We start from the raw sequence: 21,633 nt of genomic DNA, 5'->3' as shown, positions 1-21,633 counted from the left end.
CTGTGCATCATGTCGAGTTGATTGCTGATGTGTCGCTCACTGATTCACCGGCCGTTGGTCAAACCGCCTATCACTTTCTGTCGCTAGGACTGAGGTTACCTGAAGTGGGAGCCGCTGGCATACAATGGTTGGAAGCGAAGTCACAAATTGTCTATTGTGCATAGTGCTGTTGTTGCTGGCCTCTTGATATTTTGGGCCTGTGCTCAGCAACAATGACAACAAAAATGTCAATAAATTTTTTTTAATCTGAATTTCCAATCAATTTTAAAGTCCTTTGCAGATTATGCAATAAAGTTTTTTGTCCGTTTTGTTTTTGTTTCAGAACCTCCTACAAACCTGCGTGTCAGCGACGTGTCAAAGAGCTCCATCACCCTGGCCTGGAAGAAACCGGCCTACGATGGTGGCAGTCGAATCACCGGCTACATCGTGGAGAAGCGCGATTTGCCGGCCGGCCGCTGGGTGAAGGCGAACTTCACCAACATTGACGAACTCTTCTTCACAGTCACAGGCCTCACCAAGGAAGAGCAGTACGAGTTCCGCGTGATCGCCAGGAACGCCATTGGCTCATTCAGCCTCCCGTCAGACTTGGTGGGACCGGTGACGTGCCGTGACACGCTCGGTAAGTTTTGATAACCGCAGTCAGCCTGGTCAATGGGAATGTGGCACACGGTTTACCGTTAACAAGACGATTGAACTGAATTCTGTATGAGCTGTTTAGTTGATTTCCTACCCCCCTAAATTCCTGGTTCTGATATATATTTATATATATTGAAAGAAATGTTATAATTTGTATCCTTTAGGTGCACCGGAGTTCGACCTGCCTCCGGAATACCTCGACGTTGTGAAGATCAAGGCGGGCACGACGTACAAGATCAAGGTTGGCATCTCCGGAAAGCCCGCGCCCTACGTGGAGTGGCACAAGGATGGAAAGGAGTTGACGACAAACGCTCAGATTTCCATGGAGACCTCCACCGACTTCACGTCCGTGCTCATCAAAGATGCCACAAGGACGAACACTGGCCACTACGTCCTGTCGCTCAAGAACGCCATCGGTGCTACAGCCGTCACGATTAAGCTGCAAGTGCTTGGTACGTGGGTTCATTTATTTGTATTTACGTACGCGTTAAGGGTTTGTAAACGGATGGTACGTTATTTTAGCTTGAGTGCTATAAAAATGGTGAAATGGATGAGGAATCACATCATCAGTCAAAATGTAATCCACCAAAATGTCACGGAGTTGAAAGGAAAGTCGCGCAATGAGACGTTTGACCAATACGATTAATGAGTATGATTTAAATTTTATGAGAAAAACGTAGCACCTGGAGAAAAAAAAAACGTGTGCATACAAGGAGGTAACACTCCGCACACATAGATTATAAAATGTATCGCTATGTTCAACTTTGTAGGCGACACTTACAACATCCATCCCGGTGTTAAGCAGGTTTTAAATCTGCTTAGCTTACGAGATCCAACTACGTAGGCTGCATTCACGTTGGCCGTACGATGTCATGGCCAGTTCCACTCGATTGACGCACACGCAAGAGGAACCCTGCGGTTGCCTGGAGAAAACACAGATACCAAGTGGGGGGGGGGGGGGGGGAGTTACAATTCTAACGCGTAACTGTTCTGTCCATTGAAACAACAGATAAGCCTGGCCCATCGGGTGGTCCCATCCAGTTCCGTTCCGTCAGCGCCGAGAAGGTCAGCATGGCTTGGGAACCGCCGGCTCAGGACGGTGGAGCGCCCATCACCCACTACATCGTGGAGAAGCGCGAGACCAGCCGCGTCGCCTGGGTCGTTGTCAACGAGGAACAGTTGGACTGCGCCATCTCGGTCACCAAATTGATCAAGGGCAACGAGTACCAGTTCCGCGTCAGGGCCGTCAACAAGTATGGAGCTGGCGAACCACTGGATTCAGAAGTCATCCTTGCCAAGAACAGCTTTGGTATGTGCGCTCTGTTCGCTGTGTGTCCCCCCTGGCGCTGTGTGTGTGTGAATTTCATGGCACTCGCATTTACCAGCAGAGTCCTAAAGACGCCTTTGACTTGTCTTTGTGCCTCAGACAATAACATTGAACTCTATAAATGTAAAATATGTCTTTTAGTTTGGCTCAATCAGCCTCCGAAAACAACATTGAAGGCTGATAATTATATAGGTGCATTTACTTGCCTCCGAGAGCTCGACTATAAAATTAAGGCCTAGACATCCCGACGGCTCATTATTCTGCCTCTCAAGAGCATGTCATTCTCTTGATTTCCATAAAATGATTCAGCGCTTTCTGCTTGCTTGCCTCATTGCAGTGACACCTGGACCTCCGGGCATCCCAGAGGTGACGATGGTGACAAAGCACACCATGACTGTCATGTGGAAGAGGCCTACGGTCGACGGTGGAAACGAAATCTCCGGCTACATGCTGGAGAAAAGAGAGAAGAAGAGCCTGAGGTGGCTGAAGGTTTCCAAGGAGTCGATTCGCGACACCAGGCAGAAGGTGTCTGGCCTCACGGAGGACAACTCGTACCAGTTCCGCGTATTGGCGATTAACGCAGCCGGGGAAGGTCCATTCTGCGAGGCTTCTGACTACGTGAAGGCTGCCGATCCGCTGGGTAAGGTCGCACGGTGTGGAGCATAGGATGCTCGGAGCGATGATGTTTCGAGTCTCCGCTTTAAAATTATATTTTTATGCGTGAAAATGTATCACTTTCCAGTCTATATGTGTTTATAATAATACTAATGGTGATACCAACTACAGCCTTGGATTGCGAGTAACTTGGTCTGCGAGTGTTTTGCTAAACGAGCAAAATTTTAAAATAAATATTTAATTTGATAAACGAGCGAGGGTCTTGCAATACGAGTAGTAGTACGTATACGCTTTGTCTGCCGAGCGTCACGTGATCACAACTGATATACGACTGCTTTGATGTACGAGTGCTTTGGATTACAAACACGTTTCCGGAACGAATTATGCTCGCAATCCAAGGTTTTACTGTATTTACCCAAAAACACCTCCCTCAGTCTTAAGCATATTTTTTTTTTCTTTAAGGACAATCCTGCTTTGGAATGTTTGGCCAATTGCAATTATTGAGTGTTTGGTTTCACGTGGGAAGAAATAGGGAATATACAGAGAAAAAGTCCACCACGCAAATGTGGGGGCAACATCGAAACCTACACACAGACAGATGAGGACATTTATAGGTCACTTTAATTGCATGAAATCTCGTCTCATCCAGTCAGAGGGCGGTCGATGTCCATAGTGTATAATCAATGTGTCACGTGATGCTTTTTCTTTCATTATAAACCATCTTGGCTTTCTTGTTTAACACTATTTGATTTTATCCATCTCAGATCCACCTGGACCACCTTCCAAGGTGAAAGCAATCGACAGCACCAAGACCTCAATCACCCTGTCGTGGTTGCCACCCATGTATGACGGAGGTAGCCCTGTAACGTCCTACATTGTCGAGTCCAAGGAGCTTGAGGATGAAAGCTGGAGGATGGTCGGAGCTAAAGGCGAGGTCAGAACCACCGAATATGTCGCGCAAAACCTGACAACAGGAATCCATTACCTCTTCCGTGTATCGGCCGTGAATATGGCTGGGCATGGAGAGGCGGCCGAAATCAAAGAACCTGTGCAAGCCAAGGATATTGTTGGTAAGTCGACGGTTGATTAATCTTCGTGCAGTCTGCTATTTTTCACTTGCGTCGTTTTTTGCTGGCGATCGCGCGGCGCTGTTTGAACTCGCGTTCGCTAACCGCATCAACGGCGCTCTTGTTGCCCACCGCAGAGGAGCCCGAGATTGACCTCGACGCGGCTCTACGGCAGTCCATCACGGTCAAGGCCGGCGAAAACGTCGAGATCTTCCTACCGTTCAAGGGCCGTCCCACGCCCACGGTCACCTGGAGGAAATCGGACAAGATCATCACGGAGGACGTGCGCTACCAGATACACAACACAGAGTCCTCCACCCTCCTCGCCATCTCCGAAACGACCCGTGAAGACACCGGAAAATACGTCCTTACGATCGAGAACGGTGTGGGTGAACCGAAGTCGACGTTTGTGAACGTCAAGGTCCTCGACACGCCGGGGCCGTCCCAGAATCTTATCTTCAAGAACGTCAGCCGCGGCACCGCCACGATCACCTGGGATTCTCCCCTCATAAATGGCGGGGCCGAGGTCTCCAACTACATTATTGAGAAGAGGGATTCGACCAAGAGGGCCTGGTCGACAGTCACAACAAAGTGCTCCTCCACCACGTTCAAGCTCACTAATCTCTCTGAGAAGATCTCCTACTTCTTCCGCGTCCTCGCCGAGAATGAAAACGGCATTGGCGAACCGTGCGATTCGGCAGAGCCCGTCAAGGCCACTGAAGTTCCCGGGCCGGTGAAGGATCTTGAAATGAAAGACTCTACCAAGACCTCTGTCACTTTGCACTGGCTCAAACCGGACCACGATGGTGGCAGCATCATCTCAGAGTACATCATTGAAAAGAAACTGGAAGGCACAGAGAATTGGGAGGCTGCAGGAGTCACAAAGTCCTTAGAATTCGAAGTAACTAAACTCAAAGAGCTGTCCACCCTGCAGTTCCGCATCTTTGCGCAGAACGAGAAGGGTAAGAGCGACTGCACAATTTCTAGCCCGATACAGGTCAAGGATTATGTCATCACACCATTTGCTGACTTGTCTGGCCTGCCAGGACAACCGATCCCAGTGCGCATTGGCCACAACCTGACCCTTGAAATACCTTACAAGGGCAAGCCCCATCCGAGTGTCCAGTGGACCAAGGATAACATCCCTCTGAAGGAGAGCGAGCGCGTGCGTATGAAGAAAACAGTCGATAAGCTTACCTTCACTATCAAGAACGCCAAGAAGGAGGACAACGGAAAATACACCCTGATCCTAGAAAACGGTGTGGCGAGGAAAACATTTACATTCACCATCATCACACTGGGTCCTCCTAGCAAACCCAAGGGACCGATTCGCTTTGATGAAATCAAAGCAGACAGCGCTATCATCTCTTGGGAAGCACCTGACGACGACGGGGGAAGCGAGATCACGTGCTACAGCGTGGAGAAGCGCGAATCGTCGCAGACCCAGTGGAAGATGGTCTGCTCCAGTGTGGTCAGAACCACCTTCAAGATAACCAACCTGAACAAGGGCAGCGAGTACACGTTCCGCGTGCGCGCCGAGAACCGGTATGGTGTGAGCGAGTCGCTGGACTCGCCGCTGGTGGAAGCCAAGCATCAGTTCAGGCCTCCTGGTTCTCCCGGAAAGCCCGTCATATACAACATCACGGCCGACGGCATGACCATCTCCTGGGACGCTCCCCTGTACGACGGCGGCTCCGAGGTTCTCGGCTTTCACGTTGAGAAGAAGGAACGCAACAGCATTCTCTGGCAGAAGGTGAACAACCACCTGCTGAGCGGCAGAGAGCTGAGAGTCACGTCTCTCCTGGAGGGCCTGGAGTACCAGTTCCGTGTCTACGCGGAGAACAGCGCCGGTCTGAGCAAGCCCAGCGAGCCCAACAAGCACGCCCTCGCCGTGTCGCCCGTCGGTGAGCACCACTCGACACAGCCATCACACAGTAACAAATGACCGGCGTCGGATTCAACGAAAGGAAAACATTTTTGGGGATATTCGTGTTTTTTCACGTAAAGTAAATAAACAGATGTGCGTTCGTCTCGCAACGATAAAAAAGCATTTGTTTTCGGCTACTCTATAGGCTTTCCACAATGTACGTGTGTGTGTTGAACTTCTTTCGCACCGTACGTAGCCAACCGGGCTAATCGGAGGCGTGCAGTGTGAGGATTACAAACTGAACACGGAAAGCAACCGCTTGAATGGGGCGTAAAGTGCGGATACTTCTACATCTTCCGAGTCGCCACAAATAATCCTCTAGAGGGGCTTTATAGAAGCTCCCTCTACTGGTGGGGGAGGGGGAGCAGGGGCAGGGGAGGCGGGCCTTCCCGCCAGCAGCGGCGTGAGCGAGCGGTCGCAGGGCCGCACACCCTCGCCTCTTTTTGTTGTTGTTTACCTTTTTGCTTCTTGCTTCACTTACCAACTTGCCAACCGCCTCCGACGCGCCGCCACAGATCCGCCGGGCACTCCCGACTACATCGACATCACCCGCGAGACGGTGACCCTCAAGTGGGACGCCCCGCTGCGCGACGGCGGCAGCAAGATCGTGGCCTACTGCGTGGAGCGCCGCCAGACCGGCGGCCGCTGGCTGCGCTGCAACTTCACCGACGTGTCCGAGACGCAGTACACCGTGACGGGCCTCGGGGCGGGAGACCGCTACGAGTTCCGCATCATCGCCCGCAACGCCGTGGGCACCGTTAGTCCTCCGTCCCAGTCGTCGGGGTACATCATGACGAGAGACGAGAGCAGTAAGTGCACGATACAAAATGCGTGATGCATGAATGGAGGAATCTGATGGACGTTACAACAACAAACAATGCAAAGACACGATATGAGTGCAGGGTATAGGAAAGGTAAACAAAGCACTTTAAAATAGACAAATAAAACTAAATAGTTTTTATCTTACCAGGTAAAAGCCCACGATGAGGTTTTCACTTACTTTTTATTAAGCGACCTGGCCACAAATGATAGTTCAACAAAGTGGCTTATAATGTGGAAATTTATCGCAGCAGAATAATCTAAATGCTTTATGCAACATCGGAAAACGTGACCCCGCGTTTCAGAATGCCCATGTGATTATAGTGTACATAGCTCTTTATGTTTCAGTTGGTGAGGTTACATTGAGTACCCCTTGGTGATGCCACAATGATGATTGCCATATCAGGACATTGGTTCCTACAATAGAAAGGTGGAATTTCCACCAACGGGTTCTATATTGCTCATGGAGATTACTCAACGTGTATTTATACTTGCAGACAAATATTGTTAAATGTGTATTCAATAACAAAGGCCTTTAATTGGGGAGAGTCTCACGAGAATTGTTTTCATGAAAGTCCTGGCTACCTTGCATCCCACGCCGACATCGTCCATTTTTACCGGGCACATAACTACTAACAAGACCTAACCGTGCTCAGATGCGACAATGCGATCAGGGTAAATCGGTTGCCATTGACACTTTTCTTAACACGCCTTTCCTCAATTTTTCTCTATCTGCAGTTTCGCCCAACGTCGAGTTTGGATCCGAGCACCATGACGGCGTCAACGCCAAGGCTGGCGACAGCGTCAGGATCCGCGCCAACGTCACCGGGCGACCGGTGCCCGTCGTCACGTGGTTCAAAGATGGCAAAGAGGTCGTGAAGGGCATGGGCATTGAGGTCACCACGGTGATCGGTTCCACGTACGCGTTCATCAGGGATGCTACCCGCGACCACCGCGGCGTCTACAGGGTGGAGGCCACCAACTCCTCTGGCACCAAGACCATGGATCTCAACGTCAAAGTGTTTGGTATGCGAAAATAAGCGCGGCGAGAAAAATGCATTGCAGTTCATTCAGACACTCGACCAATGGGGAAAAATATATATAACGAGCGAACCGACTACCGTTCGATCAATCGCATGATTACAAAAAACACATTTCTATTCATTCACACAGGCACGTACGTATGTTGAACTTCTTTCGCACCGTACGCAGCCAACCGTGATAATCCTGGGTGTGGGGGAAGGACAATAAAAACGAGAACATTTGTTGCACATCAGGCAGTTAGTGATGCCATCTCCTTTGATTAATATGGTCGGATTTCCATAGGGTAAGTCCTGAAGAGCAACACAACCGAACAAAAGTTTACTTTATATCAGATCATCTTTAGACGCATGTTACCGTGACCCCATGAGAGACACAGATGGACGGACAGACGAACACGGCAAATTGCTCGGGTTGGGAAAATTTTTGGAAAAAAAAATCTCCAAATTAAACGGCGTATCGCCACGTTTTTTTATTTGTTCCAGACACGCCGGGCCCACCCACGGGACCGCTGCGGTTCACCAACATTACCAGCGAGCGGCTCAACCTGTGGTGGGAGGCTCCCGAAAACGACGGCTGCTCGCTCGTCACCCACTACGTCGTGGAGAAGCGCGAGACGAGCCGCGTGTCGTGGGCGCTCGTCAACGACGCTTGCGAGTCCAACATGATGCAGATCCCCAAGCTCATCAAGGACAACGAGTACCAGTTCCGAGTGTCGGCCGTCAACAAGTTCGGCGTCGGCAGACCGCTCGAGTCCCAGGCGGTGGTTGCCAAGTTGCAATACAGTGAGTACCGGTCGCGTCGTCAATAGCGGTGACTGCCGACGGAGAGAGGCACGTGAACCCCCCCGAGACGAAACTGTTTACTCGGCTACAGAAGAGTAATTTGTGGGATGAGAATTTTGGGTAATATCTGGCTGTTTGTGGCTCAAGAAAGTTTTGTTTGTGAGTAGAAGTCAAAAGTTTCGAGTCAATATTTGGTGGTAATTATTACACGTGCTTTAAGATATACTGCGTATATATAAATCACCAAACATTTCTGTCACCGAATGTGATAAAAGTGCTGCACACTTTTGTGGCAGCTTTTCATAATGCTGCTGATTTAGCATTTTTGCCAAATTTTATGAAAATTTCTCGTCCTATCCGGTTGTCCGAGCCTTGGGCATTTCCAATGTCTCCTGCAAAATCCTGCGAATTTTACTGAATTAGGCAAAAGCTAAGCGCTCATCTGTTTTACACACACACAGCTGTGCCTGACGCTCCCGGAACGCCCGACTCTTCCAACGTGACCGCCACCACCATCACCGTGAACTGGTCGCGACCCAAGCACGACGGTGGCAACGAAATTACGCAGTACGTCCTGGAGAGGCGCGAGAAGAAGAGCATGCGCTGGGTGAAGGTGAGCAGCAAGAGGCCCATCACGGAGATCCGCCACCGGGTCACCGGACTCACCGACGGCAACGAGTACGAGTTCCGCGTGCTCGCCGAGAACCAGGCCGGCCTGAGTCCTCCCAGCGACACGTCGCGACTCTTCAAGTGCAGGGACCCGGTGAACCCACCGACCGCCCCCACGGTGGTCAAGGTGAACGACACCACCAAGACCACGGTCAGCCTGGAGTGGACCAGGCCGGCGTTCGACGGCGGCGCCGAAATCATCGGCTACGTCATCGAGATGTGCAAGGCGGGTCTGGAGGAGTGGCACAAGGTGAACCCGGAGGCGTGCGTCTACACCAAGTACGTCGTCACCGATCTCGAGGCGGGACAGGAGTACAAGTTCCGCGTTTCCGCGGTCAACATTGCCGGCAAGGGCGAGGCCTGCGAGGTTCCGGCCGTCGTCCAGGCGGTCGACAAGCTGTCGTCGCCCGAGATCGACATCGATGCCAACTTCAAGCAGACTCACATCGTCAAGAACGGCAGCACGGTGCACCTGCAGGTGGCCTTCAAGGGCAGGCCTGTGCCAACGGCGATTTGGTCGAAGACGGACTCCGACCTGGGCGTGCGCGCCAACATCCACACCACAGACACGCAGAGCATTCTCACAGTGGAAAACTGCAACCGCTATGATGCTGGAAAGTACACTCTGACGCTGGACAACAACAGCGGCAGCAAGTCGATAACATTCATGGTCAAGGTGCAGGATACTCCTGGACCTCCTGGAGCGATCACCTTTAAAGACGTCACCAAAGGGTCGCTCACGATGTTGTGGGATGCCCCAATAAATGAAGGCGGTGCCCGAATCCACCACTACATTGTGGAGAAGAGAGAGGCAAGCCGTCGCAGCTGGCAGACCATCGTGGCGCAGACATCACGACAGGTGATCAAGGTGAACGAATTGTCAGAAGGGGTGCCTTACTACTTCCGTGTCATGGCTGAGAACGAGTACGGCGTCGGCGAGGCTTACGAAACTCCTGAACCCATCGTGGCGACGGAAGAACCGGCACCGCCGAGGAGGCTGGATGTCGTAGACACCACCGACAACAGCGTCCTTCTGTCATGGCTCAAATCTGAGCATGACGGTGGCAGCCGCGTCACGAGCTACCTGGTGGAGATGAAGCAGGTGGGCACAGAGCGTTGGGTGGAGGTTGGCAAGGTCAAACAGCAGAACTTCACCGTCGAAGGGCTCGTCCTGAATTCCGAATATGAATTCCGCGTCAAGGCCAAGAACGACGCGGGTTACAGCGAGCCGAGAGAAACGTTCTCGTCGGTCGTCGTGAAGGAGCCTCGCGTTTTGCCGGACGCCGACCTCAGCGGCATCACCAAGAGAACCATTACCTGTAAGTCCGGAGCCACGTTCTCGATCGATGTTCCCTACACCGGACGCCCACATCCCAAGGTCAGCTGGAAGCACGAGGACATGCGGTTGAAGCAGAGCGAGAGGGTGAGCATCAAGACCACGAAGGAGAGGACGACGCTCACGGTGAAGGACAGCATGAGAGGGGACACCGGACGGTACTTCCTCACGCTGGAAAACTCCGTGGACTCCATGACCTTCGCCATAACGGTCAACGTGATCGGCAAGCCCGGCGTCGTGACTGGCTCCGTCGAAGTCGGCTCCATCACCGCCGAGAGCTGCGAGCTCACGTGGGAGCCGCCCGAGGATGACGGCGGCAGCTCCATCACCAACTACATCGTGGAGAAGCGCGAGTCTGGCACCACCCACTGGCAGCTGGTCAACTCCAGCGTTAAACGTACACAGCTGAAGATCACCCACCTGACAAAATACCTGGAGTACACCTTCCGGGTCATGGCCGAGAACAGATTTGGAGTGGGCAAGCCCGTCGAGACGACGCCGATCGTTGCCGAACATCCTTTCGGTGAGAATTTTCATTATTGATTTTCCAGGTGAATTTTTTAAAATGAGGTGGCCGGGGTGGCTCATGTGATCGGAGACCCTGATCTGGCACTGCTCAGAGCCTGTGTTCCAATCCAGGCAGCTGCCTGTGATTAAGTGTAATGAGTTGGTGGTTTTAGCCCAGTCCCCAATGACTGCAGATTAAAACACCCATATTACATTTGGTTTCATTTTGGTAAATTCCATCAGTTTGACTGCCATGTGATGAACATTTACTCTCATACGCATAGAGGGTGGGAAAGTGCTGTCGGCTACTGTGTGGAACAAAGGTAGCTCTCTGATACCCCCTTCCACGGGCTGCTGTTTAACATGACGGGTTGAATTGCTCCACGGGCGATCTGCGTGACGTGACGCCAATAGCGCAATCAAAATAAAATCGGCGGCGGGGGGGAGGGGGGGGGAGTAGTTTAGTTTTTACTTTTATTAAGAGAGTAAAAAAATACTCGTGCCATATATTAACGTTTACTTGTTTTTCAGTTCCGCCGGGCGCTCCGACCAGACCCGACGTGTACTTCGTTTCCTCCACGGCGATGTCGATCCGCTGGGAGGAGCCCTACAACGACGGTGGCAGCAAGGTCACTGGCTACTGGATCGAGAAGAAGGAGCGCAACAGCATCCTGTGGACGAAGGAGAACAAGATCGCCTGCATCGAGTGCAACTACAAGATCAGCAGCCTGGTCGAGGGACTGGAGTACCAGTTCCGCGTCTACGGCATGAATGCCGCGGGCATCAGCAAGCCGAGCGAGGCCTCTCGTCCGGTCGTTGCACAGAACCCCGTTGGTGAGTGACGCTCCCTTCATATTTTGTTTCGCGCGTAAATTGTCGTCGTCTGTGAAAGTGTTTTCATGTCCATCGTCTACGATTGACGTGAACCGCAGTTGACGGGCGCTGCTAGTCTTTCGACTCGGTTCACCCATTCAATTTCGTGGCACCGTCATCATCGGCCACGATGAGTCCACTGCTGGACGAGTACATCCTCAAAAGCCATCGCCAGTTCTCACCATGGGCCGGCGTTGTAGCAATCCACCAAGTACCTAGCCACGGGCCGATTTCATCTCTCCATCTCAGTGGTAGATGTCCTTTTCTTGGGCGCGTTAACCTCCATTGGCTGCCATTTCATAATTTTCCCAACGTATATCCTGCCCAAGTTTAATTCTGTCAACAGAATTATCTGTTCTCTATTTCCCGCACCTCCAATTTGCATGGTTGTCTGCGTACAGTGCGAAGGAAGTTCCAAATGCACGCATACATTCCATACGTTCTAATCTCAGTCTCTCGGTGCAATTCCAAGCGCGTATCTCTCAGTGCTTCTTTGCGGCCAAACCCGAACCTGCTGTGGGCCTCCGCAAGGTCGACTCAGCCTCAAAATGAGTACCTGGTGTAGTGGGAGTGGGTGTGCAAAACAAAGCAAAAAAAAACAACATAACCTCACCTTTCTTTCGAACGTCCGCTTTTCATCCCAGACGCACCTGGCAGGCCGGAAGTCACCGACGTGTCCCGCTCGTCCGTGTCACTCAAGTGGACCGTGCCGCTCTTCGACGGCGGCAGCAAGGTCATCGGCTACATCATCGACCGCAAGCCGTACAGTGAGACCGGCGAAGGGCGCTGGCTCAAGTGCAACTACACCACCGTGACTGAGAACTACTACACCGTGACGGGCCTGAGCGAGGACGACGTGTACGAGTTCCGCGTCCTCGCCCGTAACGCCGCGGGCGTCATCAGCAAGCCCTCCGAGTCCAGCGGGCCCGTCACCTGCAAAGACGAATACAGTGAGTGCAGCCGGCTGCATTTGCCTGGCGGGAGGGGCGGGCGGTGGGAGGGGCGCGAGCGTGGGATGGGGTGGGCATGAAATTCAACGGGGCATGAACTCATTCATTCACGGCAGGGTTGTTAAATCGGTTGCCGATTTTGATTCTGGATAATTGTTCGCGGAATTGATTTTTGATTTCAAGAGTCGTGGGAATGGACTGTAGAATGTTTGTTCAATGTAAGTAACGACGATTGAACCGATTGGCATGCGCGAAAACTGCTCAAACCGCACGGCGCGTTCGAATGGGATCGGTCACGTGACAACCCATTACTTATATGACATGTTTTTTTACTACCCTTTAACACGTAGGCTTTCGCGACCAATATTATTCATAATAAAGGTTTTTGGGTTAGATCGCATTATATATAAATGTCTCGGAACCATTGACTGATTACCAATCGATTATATAATTACAATATCCCCCCCCCCCCCGCCTGAAATCACTCCACCTGAATGAGTTAAATGATGACGTCACCCTGCTGCTCTATTTAAGACCGGGAGCAAGTGAGGGCTTTACCATTCTGGCGAATTGCCCGATGATGCTGGATGTAATTACCAGCGAAACGTCATACTCAAACCGTAAATGTTGTGGATTCACTCTTCAACACACCGGTGGGCTAAAGTAGTGAACTATTTGTCTTTTGTCAACGTGACACTTTTTTGTTGATTGGCCGTGTCGGGTGGTGGAGGGTTACGACACATTTAGAAATAACGCGATCTAACCCAAAAACCTTCATTATGAATTACCACCCTTTGTTTGTCCTCTGCTGGAAGAAGGCCTCACAACACCGTGTTGGTCAATTGGCATTTGTGATGCGGCGAATACGTTTTGAGGCAAAATTACCTGCATGGCATCAATCCCATCCGCTCTTAAAATAGGACTCTGCTGCAGAATTAACCAGTTAACCACACCACACGGGACACCAGCAGTGACGGCTGAGCATAATAATCCCGTTTTGGAAAACGGTAATCTGCTCAATACATTCATTTCAGTACATATCTTAAATATCTCGAGGCTCGCAATGTGGCAACAACACTGTCACATCCCGCGACCAGAGGCGCTCGCATCTTCACGTTGAGCTTTGTCCCTCCTATCTCACAGCTCCTCCCAAAGCCGAGCTTGACAGCCACCTGCTGGGCGACCTGGTCACCATCCGTGCCGGATCGGACCTGGTCCTTGACGCCGCCATAGGCGGCAAGCCCGAGCCCAAGGTCTTCTGGGCCAAGGGCGAGCGCGAGCTGGAGGTCAGCGAGAAGATCAACCTGCAGTACACCAGCAAGCGCGCCATCGCCATCATCAAGTTCTGCGACCGCGACGACAGCGGAAAGTACATCCTCACCGTCCGCAACGCCAGTGGGATCAAAACCGCGGCCGTCCAGGTCAAGGTGCTCGGTAAGTGCGTCAAGATGTTTTGTGCGATTGCTTTCATTACGTGTATTTGCATATATTTTTTTCATTTTATCGCGCGCAAATTTTTGTAGGCGATTTTTCTTAAGAAGCGTGCCAAGTCCGCTCTAGAAATTAAACACCACGTCATGTCCAGCAACCCGATCCACTCACTCGAAGTGTGGGACAGGAATAATTTTCTCATCGGCTACAGTTGACCACCTCGACCACCTTTCTCAAAGCAGTCGACCCCATCTCCTTCCAAGTCGTCCTCTTTATACCTACCGCCCCAAGGCGGCATAACACTCCGCCACGTCACACCACCAGCAGCAGCAGCAGCCTCTGCTTCGCTGTGCCGTTTTTTTGGGGTTCACTTATTTATTTACCTCGCTGATCTACCTTGCTGATCTCATCAGGGAGCATAAACTATCATGCAAACTCCAATCATCCTCACAACGGCTTTTGGTTAACCATCGAACAAAGACTTGTCACCGCATCGCGTGCTTTCGGGCGCGCTTCTGTGGCCGTCTGGAACGCTCTTCCTTCTGATATTAGGAGAGCCACTGGAGAGTTATACACTTTTGAATCTAAATTGCAAACTCATTTCTTTAGAATTGTGTTTCGTTTGTTGCCCTTCCCCTCGCACCTCCGATTAGCACGGTTGGCTACGTGCGGTGCGACAGAAGAAGTTCAACATACGTACGTACATGCATTCACGCCGCGCTTTGTTTGACTTTCTCACCAAACCGCCACAGACTCCCCTGGGCAGTGCCGTGGCCCGTTGGCGATCAACCGCATGACGGAGGAGAAGTGCAACATGAGCTGGGAGGAGCCCACAGAGGACGGAGGCTCGCCCATCACCCACTACCTGGTGGAGCGCCGCGAGACGAGCCGCCTCAACTGGGCCATCGTGGACGCCGAGTGCATCACCACCTCCTGCACGGCCACGCGCCTCATCAAGAACAACGAGTACATCTTCCGCGTGCGTGCCATCAACAAGTACGGACCCGGCTTGGTCCTCGAGTCCAGCCCCGTCTTCGCGAGGAATTCCTTCAGTGAGTGCTCGGCGTCTCTCGCTCGCCGGCCTGCCCGCTCCGTCTCTAGCTCTGTCGCTGACGGCCTAAAACGAGCGTGGCAAATGGGAAAGTGGGAAGTCAAATTGAGTTTGAAAGTTGAACGTTATAGCTCCCCGATGTGTTTTCGGACAGTTCCGTGTTACGATCCAAAACAAACTCCTCAGAGAGCAGTAGGAAGCCACTGGAGTTATGCACTCCAATGGAAACCTATGCCACGCTATACACTTGAATTGTGCTCTCTAGGCATGCAGCAGCACATCGATTCGGCGATTAAAATCGATTCTTACCTATATATGTTCGTTGAATCGCGCGTGTGAGAATTTATTGTCTTACGTTGTATGCTAATGCTCAGCACATTTTTTTGCAAACAGGGCAATTTGAATCAAATCAAAACCATAAATTCGTGACAGTTCATCCATTTGCTGGCAGAGGTGAATCGACAAATGCCTAATAATTAAAAGTTGAAGTTTGCAGTTGTTAATATGTGGGGATAACACTCACACTGCCATCTCCTGTCCACTTCGCACCTGTAAAGCCCTGGTGGTTATCTATCCGAGTATCAACCAGGCTTAGCTTTTGACGTCCACAAATTCGGGCGCATCTATAGTAATTCAGTAGCCGGTGGAGCCATACGATTAAAGATAGGACCTTTCCCTCTTGAGAAGGACTTGACGTGCAGACAAAGGCCAAATCACTGAGCTTCTGACCCTGCGTTGTCTCGCGAGTCCAACATTCGTGCCTTTGCCACCTTCGCCCCGCCTCAATTTTCAGCTGTGCCCAATGCACCTGGAGCGCCAAAGGCAAGCACCATCAACAAGGAGCACGTGGTCATCCAGTGGGCCAAGCCGGATTCGGACGGTGGAAGCGAAATCTCCAACTACCTGGTGGACAAGCGCGAGAAGCGCAGCCTGCGCTGGACCCGCGTCAACCGCGAGTTCATCGTCTACGACACTCGCCTCAAGGTCCTCAACCTTATGGAGGGCTGCGAATACCAGTTCCGCGTCACGGCCGTGAACGCAGCTGGTGTCAGCGAGCCGAGCGAGTCGTCGGACTGCATCCTCTGCCGGGAACCCATCTGTAAGCGGCACACCTTAGGCCCTGTCATGATCACGATCGCGGTCGCGCTCGCCTTAGGAGTTGCTGCTTCAGTCGGCACTGGCTGCGTTCAACTTTATTCACTGCCGGTGTCATGTGGGGGAGGGTGTGCAACACGCGTTTTACCTACACGTGATTTGACCCAAAAATGTATGAAGAATAATAATTTTGCCTTGTAAAAGCCGCCGCGGGTTAAAGAAAACCACTTCGCAATGATGATGGGGCGCCATGGTGGCAAGATGTTAACTACCTCACCTGGTATACAGGAGGTCGTGGGTTCAGTCCCGACCCTGAGGCCTGTACGTTCTCATCGCGGTCGTGTGGAGTTTTCTCCGGGTCCTTCAGTTTTTCCTTCCACATTTAAAATCAACATGTGTTTAGAGTATTTGGTTGCTATAAATTTCCACGCGATAAGCCACTTCGTTAAGCTATCATTTGTGGCTAGGTCGCTTCTGAAAAAATAACTATATATCTCAGCGGGGCTTACCTGATAAACAAAAATTATTTAGTTTTCATTCTTTTTTTTCGTGATTTCCTTTCTTATACTTTGCACTCCTATCGGTTTTTTTTCATTGTTTGTTGTTGTAACTTGCTGACCTACCCCTACTGGACGTTCTGTGAAAAAAGAGCTTCATAGCTCATCGGATTTCTGCAGGATAAATAAATACAGTTTCTGATTTAAAGCTTTCGTGACTGCAAGAATCCATGCTCTTTGGTTCTTTCGATAAAGTCACGTAGCTAGAAATAAAACAAAATAAATAAAGACGTTTCGATAGAAGACCATGGCTTGTGTTGCTATCGAAATGTCGTGATTTATTTTGTTTTATTTCTACCTACGTGACTTTACATAAAGAACGAAAGAGTATGAATACAGTTTCTGAAGGATTTAAATATCGTTCAGTGATGAGCTTTGGTGCTATTTCGTTAGTTAACAGCAGACTGACAGACAAGTAAACGAATGGCAGTCACACTGTCATGATGATGCAAATGTTTACCGGAGTCACGGTCCATATTTGATCAAATTACTTGTAAATTACTGAATGAGAAAAAAAAGCCAATATAGGGACAGCTGCAACCAGCGGTGTTCTCCTTCGTTAGACTGTAACAAGGCCTCAGAATGGTGGAGTTGAAATGCGATTTTCTAAGGCATTGAAGTGCCCTATAAAGGCAATTCTTATCCTCATCAATCATTTCCTCCGAACCCCCGTCTTGTCTTGCACAGACCCGCCCGGCCCTCCGTCCATTCCACGCATCGTCGACACCACCAAGAAGAGCATCAGCCTCGCCTGGTCGAAGCCGCTCTTCGACGGTGGCGCCAACGTCCAGGGCTACATCCTGGAGATGCGCGAGGAGGACAGCGAGGAGTGGTACCGCCCGCACTCGGGAGCCGTGATCCACCACCCGGAGTTCACCGTCACCGACATCGTCGTCGACAAGAAGTACACCTTCCGCGTGGCCGCCATCAACGAGTGCGGCACGGGCGAGTTCAGCGAGGGCAGCGTCACCGTGGAGGCGTCCGAGAGGACAGGTGGGGCGCCGTCAAATATCTCCGCCATGGACACGTCGCGGTTGCTCGCAGCCGAGTGTGTTGTCACCGTATCGTCGTCCAGCGCTGCGTCGCGCGCCTTCACATGCGCTTCCTCGGCCGTCTGTAACGCTCTTCCTTTCCGATATTAGGAAGCCACTGGAGCTGTGCGCTTTTAAATCGTCTAAATTGATAACTCGTTTATTTAGAACTGCTGTTTTTGTTTAGTCTGTTGTCTTTCCCCCTGCACCTTCGATTAGCACGGTTGGCCACGTACGGAGAAAAATTAAGTTCAACATATATGTAGCAGCGTTTCCGTGTGTTTATATTTCCACCTCTTGAGTAGATGCACTTTGTTCATGGAATCGTTGTAAGAGCCTAGGAAATATGAATATGTGCACTTTTTATAGTTTTTGTCATTATCAAATACAGCATGTATATGTGTATATATACATATATGAAGGTACCATGTGACGTTTAAGAATTATCATTCGACAGAAGTTTGCGCCAGAAAATCACTCGCGCTTTTTGTTCTGCTTGGCAAAAAGATTCTCCGTCACGTAACCCCAGCATTCAATAACGCAGCTCAAACTACCATCGCATTCTTTAAATAATGGATGCGACCTTCATGGATACCCTGTGTAAACAATTTAATAAAAGACATTTCCTCATGAAGGATGTTACAATTCACGGATCAAAATTTATTCTTTAGCTCACAAATCATGAATCGCTTTGTGTAACAATAAATACTTGTTTAATTCGTATATGTTTACCACTTTGGACAGCAAACTTAACACAGCGGCTATAACATCATTGATTCACAGTTAAAACCGTGACCCGCAATCACAATAACTCACTGAACTTTGCAGTGGGTAAATCATTACGTCGTTATTTCACGCAAATATTTTACAAACACGACAATAAAGTCGTTGACTTAAATGATCCTCCGCTTTCATTTTTGAGATTTCTATTAACAAATGACCGTATTGGCGGTACATCGGTGGTGCGCGGTATAAACCAAAAAGCGAATTTTTCTCAATAATTATTTCTTTTCCCCGCGATTCACAACCCCGGTCGGAAAACCATGCAGAGTGCATCAAAATCAGTTCTCGTGTTTTATGAGAATCGGTGTGTTATGCTGCACTAGTTGTACCACCAATAACGTCCAAACGCTAACTTTCCCTCTGTGTGTTTCTCTCTCCCCTCTCTCTCGTCTCTCCGTCCCTCGTAGAACTCCCCGACCTGGAGCTCGATCAGGACCTGAAGAAGATCGTGACAGTGCGTGCGGGCTGCAGCCTGCGCATGATGGTCCGCGTGGGAGGCCGGCCCCAGCCGAGCATCACGTGGAACAAGCCGGGCACGGATCTGTCCACGCGCGGATTAATCGAGACGACCGAGTCCTACTCGCTGCTCACCGTCGACAAGGTCAACCGCTACGACGCCGGCAAATACACAATCGAGGCCGAGAACAGCGGCGGAAAGAAGTCCGCCACCGTTTCCGTCAAAGTCTTCGGTAAGTACAGGACGGGCGTAGGCTTTTTTCATTTCATGATTATTATTCATATTTTACTGTTAATTAGAAAAGAGGTTGTCGTTGTCTTCTGCTGGATTAAGATCTCGGTCTCCCCGGAGCCACTGCCAGCTCACACGATTCCTGCGACATAATAATCCACTTTGCATACACACACACATGAGCTGATTTTGTCGCTCCATCTCTAAGGCGCACGTCCTCTTGGACGCGTTCCGCTCTCATTATTCTTGACCGTCTGTGTGACGGGGGATAAGTTATTAATTTATTCTTGGGCTCGCAGTACATGCAGCCAATTCTGCGAGTAGGAATAGATGTATATCTATCATACCGACACACCTGAAGACGACCGTTTGTGTTATGGTCGAAACGTCTTGAGAATTTTTTATTGTTTTATATATATTTTATTATTTTGTTGTTTCCCTTCAACGTGACTTTACCGAAAGAACTACGAATATGAATTACTGTAGTCACGAAAGCTTTAAATCAAAATTTAAAGGAATAGATGTGTTTTATATCCGTGTGCGAGTTTTACGGAACGTGTTCACACGATCTCTGCAGCCAGGAGAAGCCACTGCGGTCAACAAAATGTTGAATAATTGATTATTGAATGCAATTGTGACTCTGAATCGCAACAGTTCGCCAGATCATTCAAGGGGGAGTGAATTACGATACCTCTACGAAGTAGGGTTTGACATGTTTAACTCCCGTACATGGACGTAGATCGTCAAGCCTACGTTTGCTCTCTATCACAGACACACCAGGCCCACCGGTGTCCGTGACCGTCAAGGAGGTATCCGGAGACTCGGCAACCCTCACCTGGGAAGTGCCGGCTCTGGACGGCGGCGCGCACGTCAACAACTACATCATTGAGAAGCGCGAGGCCGCCATGAGGGCCTTCAAGACCATCACCACCAAGTGCAGCAAGACCTTCCTGCGCGTGTCCAACCTCAAGGAGGGCAGCTTCTACTACTTCCGCGTGCTGCCCGAGAACATGTACGGCATCGGCGAGCCGTGCGAGACGTCCGACGCGGTGCTCATCTCCGAGGTGCCCATGGTGCCCCAGAAACTGGAGGTGGCCGACGTGACCAAGTCGTCGGTGACGCTCGCCTGGGAGAAGCCCCTGCACGATGGCGGCAGCAGGCTCACGGGCTACCTCATCGAAGCCTGCAAGGCCGGAACGGACAAGTGGATGAAGGCGGCCACGATGAAGACCACCACCTTCGAGCACACCATCATCTCGCTCAACGAGAACGAGGAGTACTTCTTCCGCATCCGAGCGCAAAACGACAAGGGTGTGAGCGAGCCGCGCGAGCTCCTGACTCCCATCACCGTCAAGGACCAGAGAGGTGCGTTGACACGGAATCTAAATGTAGAGAGTGAGAGCGAGCGCTATGTACACAGAGATAACGCACGGAGATGCCTAACCACAGGCCAAGATGCACCCACGATGTAGCACACACGATGTAGTGCTGTATGTATCTCTGCAAACTTATCTTTTTCTTCGTAATCCTCTAAGTTAACGTTTTTTAGGACGTTCGTTGGAACAGGGGATGCCGTCGTAATCTAACGGAGTCCTCCGCTCTTCTTCCTCTGCAGTGCTGCCCAAGATCGACCTGTCAGACCTCCCGCAGAAGACGCTGAACGTGCCGGCGGGCAAGCCGATCGAGCTGACGCTGCCCATCAGCGGTCGCCCGCCCCCGGTGGCCACCTGGAGCTTCGAGGGCACCAAGGTGCGCGAGTCGGAGCGCGTCAAGATCGAGACGACGAGCAAGACCGCCAAGCTCACGGTGCGCGAGACCACCATCGAGGACACCGGCAACTACACCCTGGAGCTGAAGAACGTCACCGGCTCTACCGCGGAGACCATCAAGATCATCATTCTCGGTAAGAGGCCGAGGACGACAACAAAACAACTGATGCCCACGAACGTCTCCCTGCGAAGTACTCGTCTGTCTCTCGCCTCCGTCACCATCCGATCCGTCTCTCCCACAATATTCGCTCGCGACACCGCGATGCACGGCGAGGGTTCTCAAGACGTCGCGAGGGGAGGATGGTTTGGGTGGTGTCCCCGTGTCTCTCTCAAGTTTGTCTTTTCAGGCAATAGCCTCTTAATAATAATGTTTCTTTTTTTTTAATTATATATAGCATCGGTCATGCAAGCTGCACCTCACAACACTGCACTATCCGCAATGCATGGAGATGCAAATATTTTAAGGTGTTTTCAGCCAATTAATGAATGAGTGTCTATGCATGTGCGAGAAAACCCTTTCATGCGAGGGGGGCAACACTCTATATCAATACACATGGGACGGATTATATTAGTCTGCACTTTACTATACCGCCTTCTTTTGGCAAACCAGGGTATGGAATCTTGGTGCCCGGCTCATGTCGGTTATTTAATGGGTGCGAATGAACGACTATAAAAC

The 21,633-nt window shown here is 50.8% G+C and overlaps 1 protein-coding gene across 50 annotated transcripts in view; it reads left to right on the top strand.

Annotated features, from left to right (window-relative positions):
- Positions 1-21,633, top strand: part of TTN (titin) — a 355,181-nt gene that overhangs the window by 314,723 nt on the left and 18,825 nt on the right. For all 50 annotated transcript variants that reach the window (XM_076067945.1, XM_076067951.1, XM_076067944.1 and 47 more), the window contains 19 exons: positions 323-619; positions 801-1,088; positions 1,646-1,945; positions 2,301-2,603; positions 3,343-3,648; positions 3,783-5,549; positions 6,088-6,381; positions 7,130-7,417; positions 7,918-8,217; positions 8,679-10,745; positions 11,261-11,563; positions 12,247-12,552; positions 13,696-13,986; positions 14,736-15,035; positions 15,828-16,133; positions 17,374-17,679; positions 18,908-19,189; positions 19,960-20,553; positions 20,804-21,091. In XM_076067945.1, coding sequence (XP_075924060.1) covers positions 323-619; positions 801-1,088; positions 1,646-1,945; positions 2,301-2,603; positions 3,343-3,648; positions 3,783-5,549; positions 6,088-6,381; positions 7,130-7,417; positions 7,918-8,217; positions 8,679-10,745; positions 11,261-11,563; positions 12,247-12,552; positions 13,696-13,986; positions 14,736-15,035; positions 15,828-16,133; positions 17,374-17,679; positions 18,908-19,189; positions 19,960-20,553; positions 20,804-21,091 — 9,186 coding nt within the window. The remainder of the gene's footprint in view (positions 1-322; positions 620-800; positions 1,089-1,645; positions 1,946-2,300; positions 2,604-3,342; positions 3,649-3,782; positions 5,550-6,087; positions 6,382-7,129; positions 7,418-7,917; positions 8,218-8,678; positions 10,746-11,260; positions 11,564-12,246; positions 12,553-13,695; positions 13,987-14,735; positions 15,036-15,827; positions 16,134-17,373; positions 17,680-18,907; positions 19,190-19,959; positions 20,554-20,803; positions 21,092-21,633) is intronic.

Source organism: Petromyzon marinus, chromosome 19 (genome assembly GCF_048934315.1).
Source record: "Petromyzon marinus isolate PM22_M1 ecotype Great Lakes invasive population chromosome 19, UKy_Petmar_22M1.pri1.0, whole genome shotgun sequence".
Taxonomy (NCBI): Eukaryota; Metazoa; Chordata; class Hyperoartia; order Petromyzontiformes; family Petromyzontidae; genus Petromyzon; species Petromyzon marinus.
The sequence above is the reverse complement of the archived record's forward strand: the minus strand, read 5'-3'. Positions and strand labels throughout refer to the sequence as shown.